Source organism: Diadema antillarum, unplaced genomic scaffold, assembly GCF_040938485.1.
Source record: "Diadema antillarum isolate AM-2024a unplaced genomic scaffold, OU_Dant_1.0 seq00000984_RagTag, whole genome shotgun sequence".
Lineage (NCBI taxonomy): Eukaryota > Metazoa > Echinodermata > Echinoidea > Diadematoida > Diadematidae > Diadema > Diadema antillarum.
The window spans coordinates 425525-450558 of record NW_027271824.1 but is presented as its reverse complement, the minus strand read 5'-3'; the positions used below and the strand labels follow the sequence as shown (position 1 = coordinate 450558).

Here is a 25034-nt window from a genome sequence, read left to right as displayed (position 1 = left end):
CATTGCGCTCAAAATGGAAAATGAAATAGGGTTCGCTATTACGAACAATTTGGTGTAATAACGAAGGTTTGTTAATAGGAAAATGATAGGAATCGTCGTAATTCCATTATTTTTGTCACTCGAAAAGAGAGGATAAAAAAGGTGAGTATACGCTAACAAAACTTCGGACTTACAAACCGTGTATCGTCTTCGGATAAACGAACATTAGGAAAAACGAACCCTTCTCATTTTTGGATTAACAAACGTTCAGAATAACGAACCTTATTTCACTTTCGGATTTACCGAATCTTAACCTTGCCTAATCATCACATTTTTGGCTGATATGCATATGCATATCATCTATTGTCTTCGTACTCGCCCTTTTTATCTGTTTATTCTTGTTAATTAGTGTACAAATTTCTACGACTTTTTTCTCCATGATTATTTTCCTATTCTATATGAAATTTTTGCAGTTTCTTTGTCTTATGACTTGTACAAAGTTTCCCCCATTCAACATAATCAGTCAACTGTAACATCGTCTAAACGCCATTTTGTATTTTCGGACTGAAAAACTATTATCAATAGAACGTAGTACATGTCATCTCCATGTCATTATCTATCAGAAGGAATTAAGTGAGTCCGCTCGCGCGTCAATATTTAAAAATGCTCAAATCGACCTAGAAGTTGTTTTGGACACGTTTCAGACCATTTTGAGGATTTCAAAATTTCAAAAAAAAAAAAAAACCGCACGGTCGGGAGCCAGAAATTCTATTTTCTTTTTGCATATTTTGGGTTCCTAATGCTACCATCTCTAATTTCATAACATTCATTTTGGTACATTAACAATGCCGTACGAGTGCGTCAAGCATAAAAATCTGCGCGTGCGTCTGTGGCCATATACAGTCAAAATATGCGAAAGCGAAACCTACTTTCAAACGGTTGTAGCTCCTTATTATGCTTAGTGTCGGGGGACCCTCATTTTCTTAGACATAATCTGAAACCATATGAGTTGCAAATATGATTCGATGGGTCAAAGTGGCCGATTGGATACTGTGACGTCATCATATAGGCATTTGAAATCCAAAAAAAAATCTGAATTTTCATAAAATGACGTCATAAATTTTGTATTTATTTATGCGTATCTCACTTGTCCTGCGTCTATTTTCTCCCAAATTCCAGTCTGTTTTAGCTGTGTCTTTTTTCTTTCGGGTACGTAACAACAATTTGCAATTTGATGACGTTATCATGGTCAAAAATTAGATTAAAGGAGACATTGCAAAATTTACCTGGTTTGCTTGTTATGTCTATGGACGATTTTTTTCCTTCGAGCTGTATCTCGCGTATTTAGACTCGAATTTCTCCTAAATTCCGATTTAATATAGCTGAGACTAAACGCTTTAGAAAATATACCCTCAAACGTCGAGATCATGGTGTAGATTTTGATTTAAAATTGGACATTAGAAGTACTCAAGGCTGATTTTTTTGCTCACGTGTAAAGTCTATGGGGAAATTGTTGTTACAGTAGTCGAGTGATATGCCTTTCAGCATAGTGGACCATGTTCAAGCTCAGGTGGGGTAATTTTTTGCTTTTCTTTTTCATCATATATTCATATATATCTACCTTCCTTTAACATATAAAACTATACTTTTTCGTCCTTATTTTCAGCGTTTTCACATTTTTTCAGTACTTTTGTGTAAATACAATTATTTAATAGTTAAAATTCTATCAAATTGTTTGTTTGCTAAAGTTAATCAAATAAAGCCAAAGAAAATATCTTTTGATAAGAAAAAGAAGTTGTTTTGAACGTGATGGCGCCATCTGCTTCTTTCCCACCCCCCCCCCCTCCATTATCACAGATAGAATTACAGTGTGTATATTCATAACATATGAAAATTGCATTGAGCCAATTGGCTCTATTTGCATTAAAAGAACTAATATTTGTGTGAACTCCCCCTCCCCGAACACAAATAACATGCGATGCCTATTGGATGTTCTTCTTATGAAGTGTCATATCTACGTCCCTATGTTGTCATCTCCATATCTGCATCCATGTATATCACCTGATTCGTGTCACGTCACGAATCACAATTCTAGTATACATGTGTTCAAGCTAGGCATGAAAGTGCGAACAACTTTAAGCTGTCTTTTCGATGCATTTAAACTAAATTAATGAGATGACAGGTTACCTATAGCATACTTTACCAGAGTATGATGAGTACCCAATAAAGGATATACAATAATTTATACTCATGGTTTGCATTTTTATACTGTATTTGTTCGTTATAATGATATTTCGTTATAACGAAAGAAAACTGCTGGTCCCGAGGATTTCGTCATGACGGGAGTGGGCTGTAGCAATCCATTGCTAAGTTTTTCTGTTGCAACCCAATTAATATACTTTCTTTTTTTTTAAAGTTTATTTCAAATGATTGTATTGCCTCAGGTAGCACTATGATTATGTATAGTAGCACTGTATTGTGATTTTTTTTACAGTATAAACTTTAAGTAATGTATAAATGTAAATCGCTATGTTAATGTAATTCATTAGGTTTTCATCATTACCTCATATTTTCGTAACGCTGTTACCCATCCATCACTGTGTGCCAAAAAAGGGAAATATTTCACGTAAATTCAGTTGACTCAATAGTTTTTTTTTTTGTTTTCTGTCTGAGTTTTCCACCCATAAGATATGTCAAAGTGAGTGTAAAAACCCTAACGAAAGACGGACAGCAAAGAGCTCTTAACACCACGATTAGGATGTTGTTATTCAAGGTAAAATGTCTTGTATGAATCTGATAACACTTACGCTTGTATTTCCATTACTGAGTATTTGTTTTCTGAGGATAAAAACATTTGCCTTTGATACGCTAGAAAATGATTTAGAAGTTTATAATTTTCACTTTCTGGCATTTACTTCAGATAACTTGTTGCTGCTTTTTATATGGCGACATTTTTGTGTTTTTAATGCAGGACATTCACACATATACGCAAGCACGCGCGCACACACACACACACACAAACATATATATATATATATATATATATATATATATATACGGATGTACCTGCTGTCAACCGAGTGAACTTGTTCAACACTTCTGTATATATATATATATATATATTTATGTCTGTGTGTGGGCTTTATATGTATATTGTTTATGCAAACAGCCGTGCATTTATAAACATATACAAGTGTAAATTGCATATGTTCGAGTATCAATAGACATATACACATCTGTGTGTTTGTGTCTCCATGTATGTGTGTGTGTTTGTTCGTGTCGATCCGTAAAAGCTACTGCTGAAATGATCATGACTCTGAAAACGCAGTCTGTAAAGTATAAGCACAAATCGCCTCCATAGATATCCAAGAACGAACCTGTTCGTTTTCCGTATTAAAAAAAAAAATGTTTCAAGGTTCATCGTTGTTACCGTGTGTGTGTGAATCATATGCACTAAATGATACACTCTTGTGGCAACCGTTCTGTATGGTAATTCAGAATGATTGTACTGTAATTATGCCACAGACGTATGTTTTATGAAAATTTTTGAAATTGTAGAAATTACCTATAGCGTGTATAGTGTGTAGGATTGTAAATGTCATATTTGATTGTATATATTGTTAAAAACAGGTCATACAGAGAATAAATCAAATCAAATCAAATCTCTTGAATTTTTTTTTTTTTTTTTTTGCAAACAGAAATTCCTTTGCAAACAGGAAACTCATGTTTGCACCTAGTGGTCCAACTTTCATATCAAATAAAGTACAAACACTAATCCGGATAAACGGAAAATTCGGCTAATGGTATGGATTTCCAGACACTGATATAGTTGCACAAAAATATATACCAATTACCAAAGGCCACTACCTTTTTATAGTACCATTAATGACCGAAGTTTCCGAAACTGAATAGTTGTGAAATAATGATAATGTTATGAATGCATTTTATTCACTTTCTCATTTTCATTACTTTCTTCAAGGACCATAAAGAAACGGCTCCAACATCCGATGTTCCTTTTTTATCAATTAATGTAAAAAATCATAAATGGTACTATGGTAGTATAAGTGTAGGCCTATGTACATTTATATGTACATACATAACAGTACAGTAACGATGGACATGAGCAGATTGGAGGGGGGAAAGTCTCAAGTAATCTACCCCTCCTCATTCAGATCGATTCGAAGAGATCAGAAGTCTTAACAAAAATAATTGTACACAGAACTAATAAGACAAGAAGTGATCAGAAATATTATGTGTATGCTGTTTTCTTGCTTTTAATATGGATATGTTGAAATTGTACATACATTAAGGAGATTTTCTAGGAAGTCGCTCTCCCCCTTCCATGTTTTCGTCTTTTGAAAGAAGCCTCAAATCTATCATATGACTCTAGTATAAGACACGTTTAGCTTGAAACTAGCTTTCAAACAACCTCTTCAAGGAGTCAATTTTCCTACTTTACATACTTAAAATACATGCGTAAAACAATAGTACGCTGTGATGGTGTGGTCACGGGATGGCACTACACCTGGTGTGGAATGGTCTCTTCCAAGACTAAGCTACAATCAGAACTTGACATTACATTTTTTTTCGATGATGCCAGTTACTAAAATCTTTAAATCCGAAATTTTGGTGGCCCGAAATGGAAACAAAACATAACAATTCATTTTGAATGAAAAGGGGACCATCATGATAACCACTTGGGAAATTTGGTGGCTCGACATAATTTATAGTGACCCGGACTACCGGGACATCGTTAATGTCGAGCCTTGATGTAATTATCATGAAATCCCACCTTTACTATATGTACAGTATAAAGAACACATGAATACATTGTGAGTTCCACGGACAATATTGACTATTAAGGAAGACATAGCTTAGAAAAAGGATACATTAATAATATGTGCTAATAACATAAAGCTTTTCATTAGAAATATAACAATAGCCTTGCCATTTTTTATTTTGACAAAATAGTGTGGTATGCCATTGTCAATATGGCCTAGTATACAATTCAAATCTATTAAGGTAGTGCGCAAAGGATTTTTTTTTTTTTTTTGGGGGGGGGGGGGACAAAAATGTTTTGAATATTCAGAGAAACACCCAGAGAGAGTGGGTATCCTCCTCCTCTCCCATCCAAGGGAGATTTTGTATCTTTAGAATTGAAATATAACGATCTTTGCACTTTTTGTGAAATATTTGGAAACTTTTCAATAAAAGGTATTCAGCAACATGTAAAAACCTAAATCATGTAAATTGTGGTAAATGTTACCTGTTTTCCTCGCGTGCGTCTTCACTTTTTAATAAGCCTATGGAAATGGAGGGGGTTGAGGGGGATACACTTTGGACCTTCTGCATTTTTTGGATTTAATATCCACGATATCATGCACACGTTTAGTGGAAATTTTGGACAATTTTAGTCAAAGGAATAAGAAGAATAAATAGCAAAATTGTGGTATCTGTCACTTTTGGTTTTTTTTCAGCCCATGCGTCTTCGCTGCTTATTAACTCTGTAGAGATGAACAGAGGGGGATGTAGCATATTCAGAATTGAAATTGAATAATCTGAAACACACTTTTGGTGGAATATTTTTCTGTCAGAAAGTTAGGAAAATAAACATTAAACTTGTTAGAGGACAACATGAATGGCTAAATTGTGGTATCTGTCACCTTGTTCTGCGTGTGCCTGATTCGCTATGGAGATGCATAGCGTGTGCCTGCAATGACAAAATAAATGGCAGTGAATGGAGCGCTGGCAGAAGAATCTCACAAACAAGCATGCACAAAACGGAAGGTGAAAGGATAGCTACGAATTAAAAACAATCATATGTGTAAGCATGAATTATGAGAGCTAAAATATGAAGCTTTCTGCTATTTCCTTTTTTGTCTGAATTTCTAACAATATATTCAAAGCAGTTAAAGTTGACATTTTGTGGCTGAATTTAAGTTAACATAACCGCTCCCTTGCCCCCCCCCCCCCCCCCCCCGCCAAAAAAAAAAAAATAGATAAAAAATGGACACGAACTTAGATGACTTTGTTCGGAATTAAAAAGCTTCAATTAGGAAAAATCTCCCCAGGGTTTTTACAAAACATTTCTCAATCAGTAGGTATGAATATACATTTTTTTTTTTTTTTTGGGGGGGGGGGGCTCCTTACCCCTTTCTCTTTTCCTTTTCCTCGGTTAGAAGGTCTCTTCTTCCTAACCGCGGTTTTATACTCTCTTTTTTATTCCCTCCCTCTCTCTCTCTCTCTTTACTACAGTTTATGTTTATGGACCAATTGTTCTGTTCTGCATTATTATCCCAGAGACTGTAGCGTCGAATACCACCCCCCCCCCATGACGGGATAGGAGACTTGGCATCTTCAGCCCAGGCCTGGATGTATATATTATTGTAGAGAGAAAGTTACGGAGAATGCATATGAGCTAGGTGAACAATACCTTTGATTTTTTTTTAAAGATTGTAGTGTGTGTTCTTCTGCCTTTGGTTTGTTTTGTCTTGTTTTGGGTAATATACATTTTAGTGTTTCCACTAAAGGCTATTTTTTTTTCTTTCCCTTGTTTTCTGTGTATATAATGATTCTAGAGTGTATTTGTGTTAGCGTGTGTTAGAGAGTATAGCCCTCCCCCCCCCAAAAAAAAAGAAGAATCAGACGCCTTGTAATTTTACTATCATTTAATGCCGTTAAAATGTTTGTTTTGTGATGTCAAAAATGCATATGTCATATAGCTTACGAAAAAAGACAATGTTTTGTTTCTGATCAATAAATTTCAGAAATACAAAAAAGGTATGAATATGCAAATAACAACATAAACTCTCTCGTTCTGCAAAATATGCATATTGACTGTTCAAGTTACTGTTATGTGAAAAATAGCAAAACTTAAAATTTCATAACTTTCCTACTACTTACCCGATTCTTGACATTATTTTTTGCTGTCGTGCTTATTAAATTCTAACCCTGCTTTTTAGGCCAACATTCATCTGGTACGAAATTGCCCTTGAATGTACTCATTAAAACTTTGATTATCTATACCGTATTGATATATATATATATATATATATATATATATATATATAATATATATATATATATTGTTTTAATTGCTTTTCTGTTTCTGTGTACTATGTATCATACCATTTTAGGTTATCGTCTGTGTCGTCAAAGCGCTATAAGCTATAACAACAATCAAGTATCCAACGTCTTTTAATCACTTATTGCTGTTACTATTACCATTACTATTGCTATCATTACTATTATCATCATCATAATTACTACTACTACTGTAATTTTTATTGTCATGCATTTTGTTTAGACCGTAAAACATACCATTAATAGATTCGATGAAAATCATCGATCGTTGTTACCATTAAAGCTTCTTTTCAATATGTTTTCAAAGAAAATAGACAAATCCGATACCAAGTGACGAGTCTGTCTGTTGATGTAACTTCTTGTCTCCGTCACCATAACGGCCAGCACGACCTGACAATAATGAAACGAGCTTCGTTTTCATATTGTTTTCGGCATATCTTTCAAAACATAATATTGAAAGGAAATATTGTCCTTAATCAAATCATCATTTGAAGACTGTAAAGAAGGAGCACAAAGTCCAATTTTAGTTTGGGTAAGAATCAAAATGAGAGACAAATTACCTATAAATACGTGACAAATATTACTAAAATGATGGCCAAAATATTAGATCACTTTCAAGTTTGTAATTCATAATCAACTTCACAAAATATACAGTCTGTATTACAAAAAGAAGTAAGAGACTATTAATTGAAAAGAACAACTTGTGTCAGGCATTCGATGGAGTTGAAATGGAATTCCATGCCCGAATTGACCGCTGTGGCCTATACGCGGATAAAACTGTACCGAACAGAATGCCACAGGTTTCTACAGTGTCAAACCGAAATAAGTAGTTTCTGCCATTCTGTTCGTCTGATTTGGGGGAATATATTCTTGACTGAAGGTGGACATGATGTATAATTGCACCTTACATTAAAAAAAAATCTTTTTTTTTCTGTATAAACATCATGTAAATCATAGAAAGGCTTTAAGCTGCATTGTATTTCTAGTTTTGCGGTTTTCAAAATTGATTTCATTTCAGTAAATTATTCTGTAAAGTATGCAAAGGAATGCATGTGTAGGAAAGCATATTCCATTCAAACTGGAATCGTTTAGGTATTTGTCCAGACATTTCAAAGCTATTTCTTTTTCACCTCCAAATTATGTTAAGGTGAATAAAAGACTCAACCGATTCTTTCATTGTTGCACCATATTTCATACATATAAGTGAAATTATTTCCACTACATTGACATTTATCCATGATATTAGATTAAATTGTTTTCGCGAAAGAGTGTACAACTCATGGAATTGATGCTTTATTAATTGATCTTTGCTCTAGCCTTTGAGCTTGCCTTAATGATTTTATTGTAATATATTACCTAGCTCTTTACTTTGTCTTTATGATAAACACACACACACACACACACACACACACATAAATAAATATATATATATATGTATATATATATATATATATATATATATGTATATACTGAATGCATAATGTATATATTTGTACATATCACCTTTACATAAAGGACTAAAGATGCAAAATCTCTATGAACATGCCCAACTATCGAGGGGTGGATCTCTTTGACTATAAAAAGCAACAGACGTCAAAAACTCACCTGGAGATAAACTCAACATTTCGGCGAGAATAATCACATGCATTGCTATCAGCGTACCAAGCCTTCAAGAACCAATTGCCTTCATCCTTCCTTTGGTTTGCATTGCTGACGGTGAAAGTGACAATACGGCGAACTTTACCCTCTTCGTTCGTGGCCTTGTGTAGCTCTATTAGATCTTTTACACATGTTTCTCTTGGGCGCTCGAGTTGAACAAGAATAGTCCTACGTCTTGACCCCACAACTTCAAATTTTAGCTCGATGTCTTCCCCAGTTGAAACCTCTACATTCTCATCTTTAAGCTTAGAGGTGAAGATGGGTTTTTCTGAAAAAAAAATGATAATTTTATGTTGAAGACACAAAAATGTATTTGGCCAAGTCAAATCTATGCAATGTTTATAAAAGACTAGATTATCATTAATTTTACTTGACCCACTTTACTGTGGAACACAAACGCATTTATCTCTGTGTGCAAAATACTGGCAACACATCTCAGCAAATAATACATAATTGCTAATACAGTGCATATCGATCCTAGTGACATGTCAATAACAATTCAAAAAATCTTCATCAATTTGCAGTGATATAATGCGTTAAGACAAAAGAAAAAACATTTTCATTCTCATTATTTTCATTCTTGGCATATGTCAGATTTTAGACAGGGGGCTAACGAAACGTGAATGAGGGGAACACTGGAAGAGTACTGAGATCCATTTTTATCACACTTAGCTTGAGGTATTTACGAACCTCTATGATCAGTTGATGATAAGTTTCAACATTTCTAGCGTCAAAATCTTGATACACCCCCCCCCCCCCCCACGGCTGCGGAGCACCCCCAAACTGAAAAACGTTCCGCGGCCCCTGTGATATGCATATTGCATGGTTTGAAACAATGTCAATGATTAGTGAAAACATATAAACCCATAGTTTTCATGCCTTTATCATCCCTCATCTCGATTTCTCATAGAACTCTTACCGTTCTATTCCGTTTGCTTCATTTCACTGCGTTAAGTCATAAGTCAACGTGTTTATTGATCAATTCGGGTTGTGTTCGTTATTCCAAAGGTTCGTTTACCAGAAAATGAAATGAGGTTCATTTTTCCGAATGTTCGTTGTTCCGAAACACACAAATACTCCGTATACCAAAGGCCGGCTTAGTGTTTGGAAAAGTGTGGGGGGAGGGGAGGTGCACTTCCGGTTTTGAGGAGCTAACAAGTAAAAAAAAAAAAAAAAGACTTCAGCGTTCTGTTATTCATTGCATCGCCGATATGTTTTGTTATACATTGTAAAGGCAATGAAGAAACTTTTGAATGTTTTTGTATATGTATGGCAGATACATGTGTATGTATCTGCATGTGCAATGATAATGAAGGAACCAAAAAATCAAATAAAGTCAAATCAAATCAAATCAAATCAAATCAAATCAAATCAAATCATTCCAAGGGTTCGTAAATCCCAAAATGAAACAAATGCGTTTACGACCCATCGGAATATGAATCTTCCTTTGTTTTTTGTTTTTCACCATTCTCGCGGGAACAACGAACCTTCGGAACAAGAACCTCCGGAATAACGAGTCTTATTGCATTTTCGGATTTATAAACCTCTGAAATCAGATACCTTCGAATAAGCGAGCGGTAACAATGAATATAATCATATCTTGGATGGGATGGTGGTCCTGGAAAGGGCCCAGTCAACATCAAAGGACCTACGATACATTGACTATTCGGGAGGGTTGAATCGGGAGCGGAGGTGGGACATACAGTACATTCTTTTCTGAATATTAGGACCGGTTTATTCATGCATCCAAATATATGAACAGCGCTTTCCCTGAGATTTTGGAGTGAGCTGTTGTTGTTGTTGTTTTTGTTTCCTTCCCTTTTGTAAGTATGGTATTCAGTTCTCATACAGCTGTTGCCCATGCGAAAGTTTTCAGTATTTCGTTGTCACCTTTTGTAAGCATGGCATCTAGTTCACATACAGCTATTGCCCCGTCTGCCCCTGCGAGGGCTGTCAGTATTATTATATTGTTCACTCATTTCAGCAGTTGTCCGACATTAAATGTCAGCATATTATTTTAGTCTGATTAGTTATGCCCCTTGTGTATAATGTAAAATGAATGTGAAACTTCCGGGCCTTGATAATATTATGATACTACATAATGATCCAAGAAATGAAAGGGGTTTTATTTTCATTTTTATTTTAATATTAACACGCATTTATTATCCATTTTCTATATTTTCATTCTATAAATCAATAATTATTTCCTATAAATAACGAATGATTTTTCCTAATTCGGGAGCTATCTTTATCTCCATGGCCGTTTAAATGCTTTGCACTGGTTCTGTCAAAGTTCTTTTACAGGCTTTGACTATTTGTGTGTACGCTTTCTTCCTGTGTTGTTTATGTATTCTATGTGCTTTGATTATGTTGCCTAAAGTCTATGTTTTCGTGAATTTGCCTACTCGCTGTACTATCCGTGAACCCGGAATTGTCCGTGCATCTTTTGTGCCAAAAATTTTCATTCCTTTGCTAACTCGTCAGTTGACATGCCTTCATATACGTTATGCCTCTTTTTATGGCTAATCGACTTAATGTAGCATTTGATTCCCTAGATGATGATGAACTCTTTGATCTGTTTAGACGTTCCCCTTCGGAATTAAGTCGGAATAAGTCACAATCGTCTGCTTTTTTTGACGATCTTATTGTTAATAATGTAAACTCATCTTCAAAAGATATATATAATGATTTTGATTTTGAATATGACTCCCCTCAAATTCCTTCTAAATATGTAACTGTTGACCAGTTTAAAGATTATACAAAAAGTTTTTCACAAAGCATATTTTCTATGTTACATTTAAATATAAGGAGTATTAATAAACATTTTGATGAGTTGCAGATATTATTAGATAATCAAAATAAACAACAAATTTCAGTAATAGGTTTAACTGAAACATGGTTATCATTTGACGTTAATTTGCCGTATGCATTAAATGGTTATGAGTTTATTGTTAATAACAGAGTAAACAGGACGGGTGGTGGAGTCGCTTTTTATTTATCTGAAAAATTTGAATTTAGTGTTTGTGATGAATTAAATGTAATGAATGAAATTGTAGAGACTTTGTTTGTGGAAATTTGTATTCCGCAAAGTAAGAATATTATAATTGGTATTGTTTATAGACCCCCAAGTTCTAGTTCCAAGGATTTTTAAAATTGTATGACAAATTTATTAAAAGTCCTTTGTTTATCAATAAAAGCATTTTCATAATGGGTGATTTTAATATTGATTTGATTAGGAATGATGATATCACATCTCAAGAATTTCTTGAAATGTTTTTGTCAGCCTCCTTCTTGCCACTAATTTCGAAGCCAACTCGTGTTACAAATCACTCCGCAACCCTCCTTGATAATATTTTTTCTAATTCTGTGCAGATTTTAAATTCTGCTATAATTTTATCTGATATAACTGATCATTTCCCTATTATAACATGTTTTGATCTTAAACATTTGGTTAATAAGTTTCAATTTTCTTCATTTAGACGTAGAGCTTCACCGGAAAATTTGGCTAGCCTTGGTGCTTGCTTAGATAGGGCTGACTGGTCTAGTGTTTATGATAATGATGACGTAAATGCATCATTTGAAAATTTTTCAGGGATTATGAATAAATATTTAGATGAATATGTTCCTAAAATAAAAGATAAGTTAGTTAATTATAAAACGTCTCCTAAACATCCATGGATTTCAAAATCTGTTCTGCGTTCAATAAATAGGAAAAATAGGTTATATTATAAATTCAAAATGAAAAAAAACTGAGAAGTTAAAAAATAAATACACTTCGTATAGATATATCTTAACGAAGATTATACGGTTGGAAAAGAGGAAATATTATATGATTCAGTTAGAGAAATATAAACATGATATAAAGAATACATGGAAGATATTGAAGCAGGCTATGAATATATCAAAAAAGAAATTAAATATTACAAAGTTAAAATATGATAATAAAGTTGTTGAAGATCCTAATGATATAGTTAATATTTTTAACTCTTATTTTTCAATGATTGGGGAAAATCTGGCAGAAAAAGTACCACAGTCAAATATGCATTTTTCTACATTCTTAGGTCAGCCTAATTCTAGTTCAATTTTTTTTGTTCCAACTACCAAATATGAAATAATAGATATTGTTACTGCAATGAATAATAAACGAAGTGCCGGTTATGATGATATTAGTAATTTTATTTTAAAGGGAATTATATCATCAATTGCTGACCCACTTTCATATATTTTCAATAAATCTATACTAAGTGGTGTTTTTCCTGAAATTATGAAAATAGCTAAGGTTTTTCCTTTATTTAAAAAAGGAGATGAATTTGATGTAAGTAATTATAGACCTATTTCTTTGCTTTCATCCTTATCTAAAATTTTGGAAAAATTGGTGTTTGTAAGAACAATTAATTTTCTTAATTTTCATAATGTTTTTACAAATTCTCAATTTGGGTTTCGTCAGAAACACAGTACCATTCATGCCCTTTTGAAATTTATTGACCACGCCGCGCATACTATTGATAATCATTCTCATCTTATTGGTATCTTCCTGGACTTCTCCAAGGCCTTCGATACGATAAATCATGACATTTTATTATATAAATTGTCTCATTATGGAATACGGGGGAAGGCCTTGGAGTGGTTCAGGAGTTACCTACAAAATCGAAAACAATATGTATCTCTGAACGAGAATGACTCAAATTTAGAATTTATCAAATGTGGCGTCCCACAGGGTAGCTTATTAGGACCATTACTTTTTATTATTTATATTAATGACTTTTGTAGATCATCTGATATACTCTCATTTATACTTTTTGCTGATGATTCCAATGTTTTCTTTTCTCACCGAAATCCAGATACTCTCGTAAGCATTGTTAATTCTGAACTGAACAAAGTTACTCAGTGGATAAGAGCTAATAAATTATCACTTAATCTCAAGAAAACTAAGTATATGCTTTTTAGCAATTCTGTAGAAGCTTTGCGCACAAATATCATTTTTGATGACACTCTGTTAGAACGTGTATCTCATATAAAATTCCTTGGTATCACAGTGGATGATAAACTTTCATGGAGACCGCACATTATTAACATTAGTACAATCATTTCACGTAATATTGGTATCATAAATAGACTCAAGTCTCATATTCCAATGTCCTCTTTGTTGACCTTGTATTTTTCTCTGATTTTACCGTATCTTAATTACGGACTCCTAGCATGGGGTAGTGCCCATCAAACTTTATTAGATAAATTACTATTACTGCAGAAAAAGGTACTTCGTATCATATGCGGCGTCCCGCCACGTTCCCATTCAGAGCCATTGTTTACTAAATATAAGATTTTGAAAATCAAAGATTTGTATTTTTTTCAACTTGGTCAGTTTATGTTTAATTACAATGCAAATGCACTTCCCAGTATTTTCAATTCAATGTTTCCACGGAATCAGTTTTTTCATAATTATCCAACTAGACAATCTAATGAGTTTCATTTGCCCCTCCTGAGAACTTTATTAGCTCAGAGTACATTTATATACACCGGTCCTAGATTTTGGAATTCATTAAGCTGTGAAATAAAAAATTCCCCTTCTTTGCATTCTTTTAAGCGCAAGTTGAAATCATTTCTGTTAAATCCTCTTTGATATATTTCGTCCTTAGTTAGATCTCATCAACCTCAGGGTTCATCATCCATCCACCAATCTTTCGTTTACTGACTTCATTATTACGTAATGGATTGCATGGATTATTATGCAATAGCCATTAAATCCCTGCACAGCTGCGTGCAGTACCAGCCCTCTGAAGCACATTCTCAATCACCCCCTGTCCATTTCCCTAGTTAAGCGTGTAGGCATTCTCTCATTCTCTTATTCTCTTTCTCTTTTTTTCTTTTCCTTTCTCTCTCCCCATTCTTTCCGTCTTTTTTGTCAAGTGTTGTCATGTCTTTTGTATTTCTCCTCTCTTGTTCCGTTCTGTCGTAAATTATAACTGTGATAAGTATTTGTAAATAAGTAATTCATAAGTTTGTTCATTTTTTGAGTGGTTCACAACATACAAGCTTGCTTTTTAGTGGACCTCTCAGTTCTTTCTTTTTCCTCAATTGAAGCATAACTTTGTACTTTTTTGCCAGTATGCATTCTTTTGTTTATTTGTATCGTTTATCTTTTACAAAGTCGAATGTTTATGTTTATGATGTAATTCCAAATATATTATGCGTTATGTTTTGTTGAAAAAAGAAGAATGAAAAATAAATGAATTGAATTGAATTGAATTGAATTGAATTCTTGCTGTCATGAGAGATTTAATGAGATAGATTAGAAAGCATGACGATCAATCAAATTAACACTGAATTTAAATTAACATGAGAGTGATTCCTGGTTACAATTTGGCGTCGCAATTAGGAATAGAGATGGTGCTTCAACAATTTTATCATTGACATTTTGTAATAGCATACTCGTGACGAGCTTTGTGTTGGCTTTCCCTTCGAACGGAATCATAATGCTAACATTATTTCGTGGATATTGAATAACTGGTTTCCTCACCAAGAATTTCTGCAGCATCTTTGCGACTATTAGCGGGGTAATATTCCTTTTTCCCCCAATCAACGCTGATTCGTTCTGCTTCTCTTCTGCCGGCCATTATTTCAGTTTTCAACGTAGACGCAAGTGTTGTCTGCGTATGTTTGATCTGCACAATTTGTCTCCACCTCCCAAAATGATAGTGGTAAGATTGTCTTCCACGTTTATATGACGTAAAACTACAATGTGCCAATGAAATAGGTCCATGTAGGGAGGGCACACGATCATGATTGACAGAATGCCAGTGCGTCTTGGAATTCTGGGATATATATTGATCTATCAGTGTATTTTGGGAATTCAACTATAGCCACAAAAGCGCTGCTTTCCCTGGTATTTACATTGGGGAGATCTGCTTCTTGATCGATTTTCACTTCATCACTGTAAAAAAAAAATAATGATAATGATAAGAAGGTGTTAATTTCATTTTCTTTCCCACGAAAAAAAAAAACTATAGAACTGTTCAAGTGCCAATTACATCTGAAGTTACTGAGATGCATGCACCAGAGATAAAGCAAAAACTCACCTGTTCAAAGCATATTACAATAGTTATCTCTCTGCCAAATCTGCATAGTTCTGTTGTCCGTTGCACTCGCCTCCATTTCTGCTCTGCCCGTACATAATCAGTTACAATATTTTGTTTTGCTTGAGCTATTCGGGAAGTGTCCCAAGCAATATTCCAACTCATTCGTAGCTAACTTTATGAAACGTCTTAGCCACTCACACAATGCGCAGAATGATGACTATATGTATGTGTATTCCTGTCAGTAATGTAATATAATGTTCAAGCAAACGGACCCGTCGTATTGTAAGCAATCTTTTCCGTCATGACCCTAATTTAACCCGACGCCGATGACGTAGGGCGTGCACTGCATGCATTAACTGTCTTTCCTATCCAATCGAGCAGTACAAAGGAGACCCTGTATAACAGACAACGACAATGGCGACGAACACACGGAACAGAGTAATGGGCGTGAAAAATCTTCAATATGCCAGCTTGTGTGAATTGAAGCAATTTGCCGAAATATCGTCTTTGCCGGCACGAACAGAGCTGTCTGATCACCTCCATGTACATCACGGGATCGTTGAGATAGGAGGTGAGGAATATGATTTCATGGATATCGAAGCCATACATTTACATTCTTTATGTCCATGTCGATTGTATGTAGACTATAATTGTGTGCAGGAAGTAATTCGAAGATATGACAAGTATTGTTGTTTAAAACGTACACAGCAACGGCAAATATTCTAAAATTGCCCTAGCGGAATAATACAGATGACTTATTGGAATTTGTTCACGTGAAAATTGTAGTTCGACGATGCGTAGAAATGTGATAAACGTATATGCATGTATGTATGTTAATATATATATATATATATATATATATATATATATATATATATATATATACCTACATGGAGGTGAATGGTGTACACAATGTAGGTAGCTTTATCACGTGGCAATGGAGATAATGCAGCTATACAGTGTCTCTTCTACTCGAGGCACAACTTGATTGCCTTCTACTGCATTTACAACATTCACTGTTCTATAAATCCTTATCAATGTATGAGTGTATCAGATAGTACAAGTAATTCCAGGCAGCAGATAATAAATGTTTTATAATTTCCCGACTTCGACATTTACTTCATATATAATGACCTGTAAAATAGAGTTCGTTTCAGTAATGACATTGCCCTGTCAATTTCAATTTTTGTCAATAAAAACAGTGAAAAGTTCAAGTGGCTTGTTGAGATTTCTGCTTTGTGATATTTCACAGAACACAAGCCACTTGACGAACAATTTAAACGCTTAAATCAAATCGCTTCTTCCAAAGCTGCAGTACAGACGAATACTAAGTAGGTTTTTACGCTGCTTTCATTGGATTGCAATGTCGCCATCAGTAAGCTTCCACTAAATCAAATAAAAAACGGTTGGATCAAAATGATCACAAACAGATACACAAATATGTCATGTGTACACATGTGTGTATACATTGTGCATGCGTGTGTATGCGCACGTGCGTCTGTAAAGTGCTTGCGTTGTATCATATTTTCCTCTTGATTGTTGTTCATCTCAGAATTTCCAGTATTTTCAAAATTGTTATAAATGATTGTCCTTGTATGTCTTTGCATGTATGTTGCATGTCATGATGTCAAGCATATTCAGGTGAGGCATACTTATGAAATCCGTTACTATTACAAAAAGCAATGATCTCATTTTTCCAATTTTCAATTGTTTTCCGCAGCTATGCAGAAAGAAAATTGCTTCATTGACGAAGAAGAGGAAGAATGCAATGTTGTTTTCGCGAAACATGAATTTGAAAAGTCAGAAAAGGAATCGCCGACTTCGGCAGACGCTACAACCCATACTGCTCAGAGTACGGAAGAGCCATCGGAGACTGGCGGCAATCCTGTACTCATGAAAAGAGACAGCTGTCAAGCAGATGCTTCTCCGTTTTGGTCTCATGTGTATGCTTGTGTGCAATCAGTGTGGTCTCAACTTTTGATGTTAACTTCGACCGCAGTGACTGACGACATCTTGTATGCCAGTGGGTGATTTGCCATAGAAAAATTGTACTGATACAAGATTTTGGAGAAAAAAAATCCCAACATATCATGAAATACATGATGGTACTTCAATGACGGCACATCAAAGTCATCTTTAAGAAAAGAACTAGTGAGAAGTTGTTGTTGACAAGATGCAAAAGGAAAAACGTAATTTTAAAGCTCATGCAGTCTTCACGTCTTCCTTTGTCACCACGTCGAGCAGGTCAACCTTTTCTGAGAAGACCGGGAGAGAGAGAAACGAAACAACAACAAGATGCACTCTTTTCTCCTTTTCCACAGCATCACCATCTACCCTAAAGTACTAACAGCCTACATGTTACATTGTGCTCTTGGTATCGAAGACACAGCCCAGAGACTGCCGAAGGGATTGTACTCCCAAGAATGCCACCCAATTTTTCTCTGATTTTCGCGTTGAGAGTACAACCAAAACTGATGGCGCCCTTTCGAATGCGTCATGTTTACAACTGTACCATGTGACTTTACTAATGCTCTGAAGGATGTCTTCTGAAAAGTGTTTGAGCTTTTATAATGTATCAAAACAAAAGGCAGGCACCAGCCTGCAATCTATTCAAGAGTAGAGTTTTATCTAGTGAAGGGCTAGGATTTGATTGTCTTACGTAATTTACGTAATCAGCAAACCTATGATTTTCGGATTTACTTGAGGTGTAGGTATAGCTTAGTGGAGGAATAGATAAGAGTTAAAACCCACCATTATACTGAGCATGCTCCGTTTGTTTACTCAAACAACATGGTGGATCAACCTTGATTTGTACAATTCCTGCACTCCAGAAAATTTGAATGGATATTTCCTCTGTATTGAGATTATCAAAACAGGTATGTAGATTTGAATGTACAGCATCTTTTTCTTTCAACGATAAAGTAGTGAAAGTGATGTCACAGTTCAGTAACCAGTGCGACAGGCACCTGTAAATTTAACACCATTGTAAGGAAGCATATCGCCAGGTCAGGTGTAGGGGGTCGTCCCCGTAACTGTCCCGCCGCTGACCTGCCTGGTATGGCTCGAGTGAAGGAAGAATAAAGCAGAATTGAAGCGTACGTCATCAGTCGGTTCCGTGTGTGCTAAACAACTGACAGATGAACATTCCAGTGATAAATTGCCCTCTCCCCTCTGCATGGCAAGTAGGGCAAGTACCTTTATTTGAGTTTGGGCAAAACTTGCAGAAAACTGGTCCCTAGTTTGAATGACAGTCTAACACTAATACATTAGTTCAGCTGTTCAGTGACACAGCACAGCACAGGACCACAGGGAGTGTCCTGGCGCTGGCTGGCCCTGTGTGTACACTAAACTGAATGTGACGTGATTGTTTCAATCTGCTACGATACGGGTCTATAAACAGCTGCAGGACTGCTGTTACTAGTCTAACAAGTTAGACGTCTAGAGGCCTAGGCTTAGACACCTCAAGCTCAAGGCTCTACATCCCTATATCTAGTATGTAGTAACAAAATGGCCAAATGACCATGGATATGTAAGTTACAAGAGACATACATAAACATTGTAACTAGTAAGTTTATGTGTATCGTCTTTACCTGTTGCTAAGCCCAAGGTTAATTTTCTTAAGTTATGACCTGTCTTTTATTTAGCTTGAAAAGAATGTTCTTTTATTTACTAATTCAGCTTTTGTGCTTATAATTCATGCTCAGGGGCTCTCACTCAGTAGTCACTGCTTTAAATTATAATCAGGTATTTCCAAATATTTTGTGGCCATCATTTTGAGTTAAGTGCATTCAAAACAGCAGTATTTCTGTACCCATATAATACATAACTTGCCAATCTACTCTGAATGTCTTGATAGCATGTTTTCAGCAAAAGGAAAGACTTTATGATGCCCCCCCCCCCCCCAAAAAAAAAAAATCTGCCATATTGCCTGCGCCCTTACCCTATAAGCTTTTGCATGGATGCATGCTTGCACACACATTTGACAAGTGATGGGGACAGCTTGACAGCGTGCGTCCATGCATAAGCTAACATATATAGGGAAGCATCGATAAAGTGGCATGGCAAAATAAGTGGGGGGGGGCATAAATAAAATCATAATATAATTATATGGTGTGACAGAAAAAAAAAAAACCTACAAGATGTTTTATACCTCAACGTGTGAACTTGTCAGAACAAGTACAAAATTAAGAAATTTGATTCTAGACAATACTTTAACAAGGTGATTGGATGGATTGAGAGTATTGTCAGAGCAGAAGTTTTCTTTTCCTGTTTTCCATGTATTAAAAACTGTTGTCAGTGTTGAATTGTACATAGGTTGTATTTGTTGTTGATCTACATGAATGACATTTTGAACTGCTGATGTATATTTCCATGAAAGGAAACTCAGCAACAGTTAAGTGTGTGAATGAAAATAATGGTGACATTGTAATAAATACTGTGCATCAAAATATCAATTTGTGTTTCTGGCTTGTGAGTGATACAAAGAAACATGTAAGGAGTGGATAACTCTTCAGTAGGTATACTTTGTAATTAATTGATTGAATGTTTAACATTCTAGCTGGTATACAAAATAATTTTCTATAATTCAGTAAATTTTTAAGCTTGATTTACAAAAGAAAGAAGATCTAGATGAATACTTTTGTCTTCTACTTATATAAAGTACATTGTAGTGGGCATTATGAGATAGACGAAACAAAAATGTAAAAAAAAAAAAAATTGTAATGTCATTTTTCATGGTTAATAAACTACAATAATTGAACTGATGCTCATTTACAAATGTATGCCGAAGAATGCAATAAATTCATGCTGCACTTTTGACATGTAAAACAACACTAGTTAACTTTAATGTGTGTTTGTGTAACATCACAGGAATTCAACTAACACTTAATATAAAAAAACCCCCATAAATCATGCAAGTAATTTTTTGCCACATAACACACACACGAATGACCAACCTCAAAGAATGTGTGCTTATTAACAGATCTGTTTCTTGGCAATTCCGTAGATTCGGAGGACATGACACTGATTAAACAAATGTGCCACTTTATCTATAAAACTTTTAATTCAGGTATCAACTAATATTATGGATGTCCAAAAATCATAAAGGTTTTAAAATTCAATAAATTTCATTTTTCCTTTTCATTTAGTTTTCAAGATTTTGAACCATCATTCAAAATGTACATTTGGGACTAGAGACAATTGAATTCACTTAAATGCAAATTATAGTGGATTAATTTGATATTTTTTCCTCCCAGTTTTGCTATAGGGAAAAAGATATATACATTTAAATATTCCAGAGGTCATGTGATATTTTTATCAAATACAGAAGGGTGAAATGACCTGCAGAATTACTCCGACAAATGAAACATTACTAACTGTAACATTACTAACCATGCTTTTGGGGGTCTAGCTAAAAAATTATCAGTCGAACTGCTAGAAATATGTGTGGTCCGAGCATTTGTCACGATGCTATAATGCAACACTATGTAGTAACTTACATTTTTGCACACTTTTTGTCACAAGACATTGACTTTTTTGTCATGTCCTTTTTTTTGTAACATTACTAATCAACCCTTTAAGTTGCCATGGCAACTCTGATATTTGTTCAATTGCTTTTATTCTTTTAGCTGTACCATAGACCTGGGAAGGATGAACATGTTTTTATCATGATTTTGACATGAAATGAATAGCTGGTGATTTAGTAGTAAAAATAAATACATAAATTTGCTTGAATGTAATGTCACTAAACCGCGGAATTACTCTTATGCTTTCTGCAACTGCAATATCACTTTGTTGAATATATAGAGAGGATTGGATACAAAAACTCTAAATTGTGTGATAATGTGTGCAGTGCATTACATGTAGTAACAAAACATCTGTGTGTGTGAGAGACAGAGTGTGTAAGTGTGTGTTAGTATGTGTGTATGTGTCATTCTATGTGTTACATTAGCTGTAGCTTGATGTAAATTTGATAACATTAAAGAAAAATGGTTATTCGGATTGAGGCAAACAGGAGGATGTTAGACTATATTCATAGTGCACCATTGATGTACTATGAAAATGTGTGATAGACCTGTGTCTACTTGCTATATATAGCTCCTTGTAGTCTGGCCATAGGACATCACACTTTTGGTAGTGGTACAATAATTTAAAGATGACAATGACCCAGTGATCAATATTCAATTCAATTCAATTCAACCATAGTTTATTTCCAATCAACAAAAATCAAAACATAGCACAAAGTATACATGTCATGAAATGATATTGTTCAATTATTTGCAGAAGACTCATGTAGTATACAAGATAAGTTATATAAAGAACAACAATGATTAGGAGGAACAATGCATATATACTTAGTGGGCATGCGGAAAATAAATTTGATTATGGAAAATAGTGATCCACTTAAAAGCAAAGCTTGTGGGATGTGGATCGCTAGATAATTAATGAGTAAACAATATATACTATTCAAGATTCTTTATAACTATTATATATCTAATAAATAGATTATTTAAGTCATCTGTAGATATACATATAGTTATTTTAAGATATGCAGGTCGGGAAAAATAGAAAAATAATGATAATATTATATGTATACAAATAATAACAATATTCTTGTGCAGACAAATGATCAAGCTCATGTGTCAGCTGTAGTAGATCAATGCCTAATGAAACTGAAAGCTGGGCCCTACATTAGTATACAACTGTTCGTAGTCATATAACACATTAAGTCAGCCCTTTTCCCAGTTATTGTAGGTTTGCTTGGCGGGACATTTTGCAATACTTACGTAGGATCATAAAACAGAGGATTACCTTGTATGTTAACATATATGAGCTTGAATATTTGTTTGCACAAGAGTATTGCTCTTTATGTGACCAGTAATCTTTAAATTCAATTGCAACTCTTCATAGCCATATTTTGCCACATAATGTCAAGAGTCCTTTTTTTTTTTTGAATAGTTCTTGTAGGTTTGCCTTGTAGGATGTTTGAAAGGAGGATCATAAAACAATTATGCAAAGATGAACAGAGTGAACCATTTTTGGTTATGCAGTGAAGTGTATAACCTATGCGCATTCTACCTGGGCAATGACCCTTTATGACACACTGGGGAATGTTCCTATAAAGCATTGTGCATTTGATACTTTATGATAGCCCTATAAATAATTCAGTGGGTTTTTTTTTTTTTTTTTTGGTAACATCGTTTCAAGTTTATGGGTCGACGAATCATACACAATCAAATTAAATGCCCTTTTACCTCCACCAAGGAAGGAGGTTATGTTTTCTTCGGCATTTGTTAGTTCGTTTATATGTTTGTTGGTGTGTTTGTTTGATTATCGACTAAGTAACAAAGGGCTTTTGTATTGGGAAACCGGGCAATTTTCAGCATGCATACGTATGGGTGGAAATCACTAATCTCTATGGAAGAACAAGTTCAGTGGTTGAAATGAGCTGCTTGGCATAGGTCTGCACTCTCAGAGTTCTTTTCTATTTGATCATGAATTCCAACCATTTGGTTGAATGAACTGCTGTTTTACCCAATCCCATCTCTCAGACTATTTTACATGCTACTTTTCAGAGTGTATCCATAATATGTGAGTTAGCATTTCAAGGATTAAAGCTTCATTTAGTGAGTACAGGTTAGGGGTAATATGAGAATTTTTAGTTCTTGTATTTTGCAGCAGTGAACTTGGATGTATCTTTGTTGAGTAGTATTTAAAGCAAAAATAGACAGCTTTATTAGAAAGTTGTGGGGCAACTGACTACTTCACACCAAATTGAACTACAGAGTACATGCATACCTCAAAGCCTGAACACCCAAGTTCGTTGACCCTACCTGACAAAATATCAAAAATCCTTCATAAATTCCCCAAATATTCTCGAATCACTACCAAAATTTAATCATCTGTTACTTGTATCATTCTAAACCTTTCCTGCAAGTTTCATTCAAATCCATTAACCACTTTTTGAGTTATTTTGCACACGGACAAACTAACTACCTAACGAACACACAAACCAACAGTAACGAAAACATAACCTCCTCCCTGGTGGAGATAATAACAATCATGACAATAATCAGAGAAGCGCCTTTAGAGTGCAGACCTCCACTAAGCAGCTCATTTCCATGACTGAGCTTGTTTGTTCTTCCGTAGCTCTAGATCAGTGATTTCCACCATATGTATCTATATCTCCATGCTGAAAATCACCCGATTTTCCTATATAGGAGCCTTTTGTTAAGTCATTAACTTCCAGCTGCAGGGCATGCCTCGCCTTATCAGAAACTAGAGCACGTACTTTAGTGTGCGTATGAAAATCTTAAAAATGTGCAGCTTAAACTCCCAAGTTCATTGACCCTACCTGCCAAAATATAGACAATCCTTCATGAAATCCACAAAAATTGAGGGATCACCGCTACCAAAATTTAATCATCTATTACTTGTCTTTTTCAGTCTTTCCTGTAAGTTTCATGCAAATCTGTACACAACTTTTTGAGTTGTTTTGAACACAGACAGACAAACAAACAAACAAACAAACAAACAAACAAACAAACAAACAAACAAACAAATGCCTAAGAAAACATAACCTCCTCCCTTGGCGGAGGTGATAACGATAAAAAATAAAATGAAATAAAAGTAACAACAACAACAGCAACTAGAGAAGCACTCTGAGAGCGCAGACCTCCACCAAGCATGCAGCTCATTTTTTTCCACCACTGATCTTGTTCTTCCGTAGAGATAACAGTGATTTTCACCCATACATACTTATAGCAATGTGTGCTGAAAGTCGCCCGATTTCCCAATATAGAAGCCTTTGTTACATCATAAACCCTCAGCTGCATGGGGCGCCTCGCCCTAGCAGAAACTAGAGCACGCACCTTAGTGCGCGTATGAAACATCAAATACACGCAGCTTGAACTCCCAAGTTCATTGACCCTACCTGCCAAAATATCTAAAATCCTTCATAAATTCCCCCCCCCCCCCAATTCTGGGATCACTACCAAAAGTTAATTGTTTGTTACTTTTGTCATTCTCAACCATTCCTGCAAGTTTCATCGTAATTCGTTAACTACTTTTTGAGTTATTCTGCACTCGGACAAACAAATGAACACACAAAGCTACGGAAACGAAAACATAACCTCCTCCCTTGGCGGAGGTAATAATAATAATGATAATAATAATAATAATAATAATAATAATAATAATAATAATAATAATAATAATAATAATAATAATAATAATAAT

General features: G+C 34.8%; 2 protein-coding genes across 5 annotated transcripts in view; one reads left to right on the top strand and one right to left on the bottom strand.

Annotated features, from left to right (window-relative positions):
• Positions 1 to 16027, bottom strand: part of LOC139742182 (uncharacterized) — a 28795-nt gene extending 12768 nt beyond the window's left edge. The window contains exons 1-3 of one of the 4 annotated variants that reach the window (XM_071652759.1): positions 15239 to 15411; positions 8668 to 8989; positions 7390 to 7452 (exon numbers count right to left, since the gene is read on the bottom strand). In XM_071652759.1, coding sequence (XP_071508860.1) covers positions 7431 to 7452; positions 8668 to 8989; positions 15239 to 15335 — 441 coding nt within the window. In that variant the 5' untranslated portion in view covers positions 15336 to 15411 and the 3' untranslated portion in view covers positions 7390 to 7430. Of the gene's footprint in view, positions 1 to 7082; positions 7453 to 8667; positions 8990 to 15238; positions 15412 to 15797 lie in introns of those variants that run through there. The other 3 variants (XR_011711664.1, XM_071652761.1, XM_071652760.1) reach the window with 3 other exon arrangements.
• Positions 16028 to 16212: 185 nt separating this feature from the next.
• The window catches only part of LOC139742187 (uncharacterized), a 60551-nt gene continuing 51729 nt past the window's right edge, over positions 16213 to 25034 (top strand). Inside the window, exons 1-2 of the mRNA XM_071652766.1 lie at positions 16213 to 16368; positions 17518 to 18673. The gene's annotated coding sequence lies outside the window, so the exon portion shown is untranslated. The remainder of the gene's footprint in view (positions 16369 to 17517; positions 18674 to 25034) is intronic.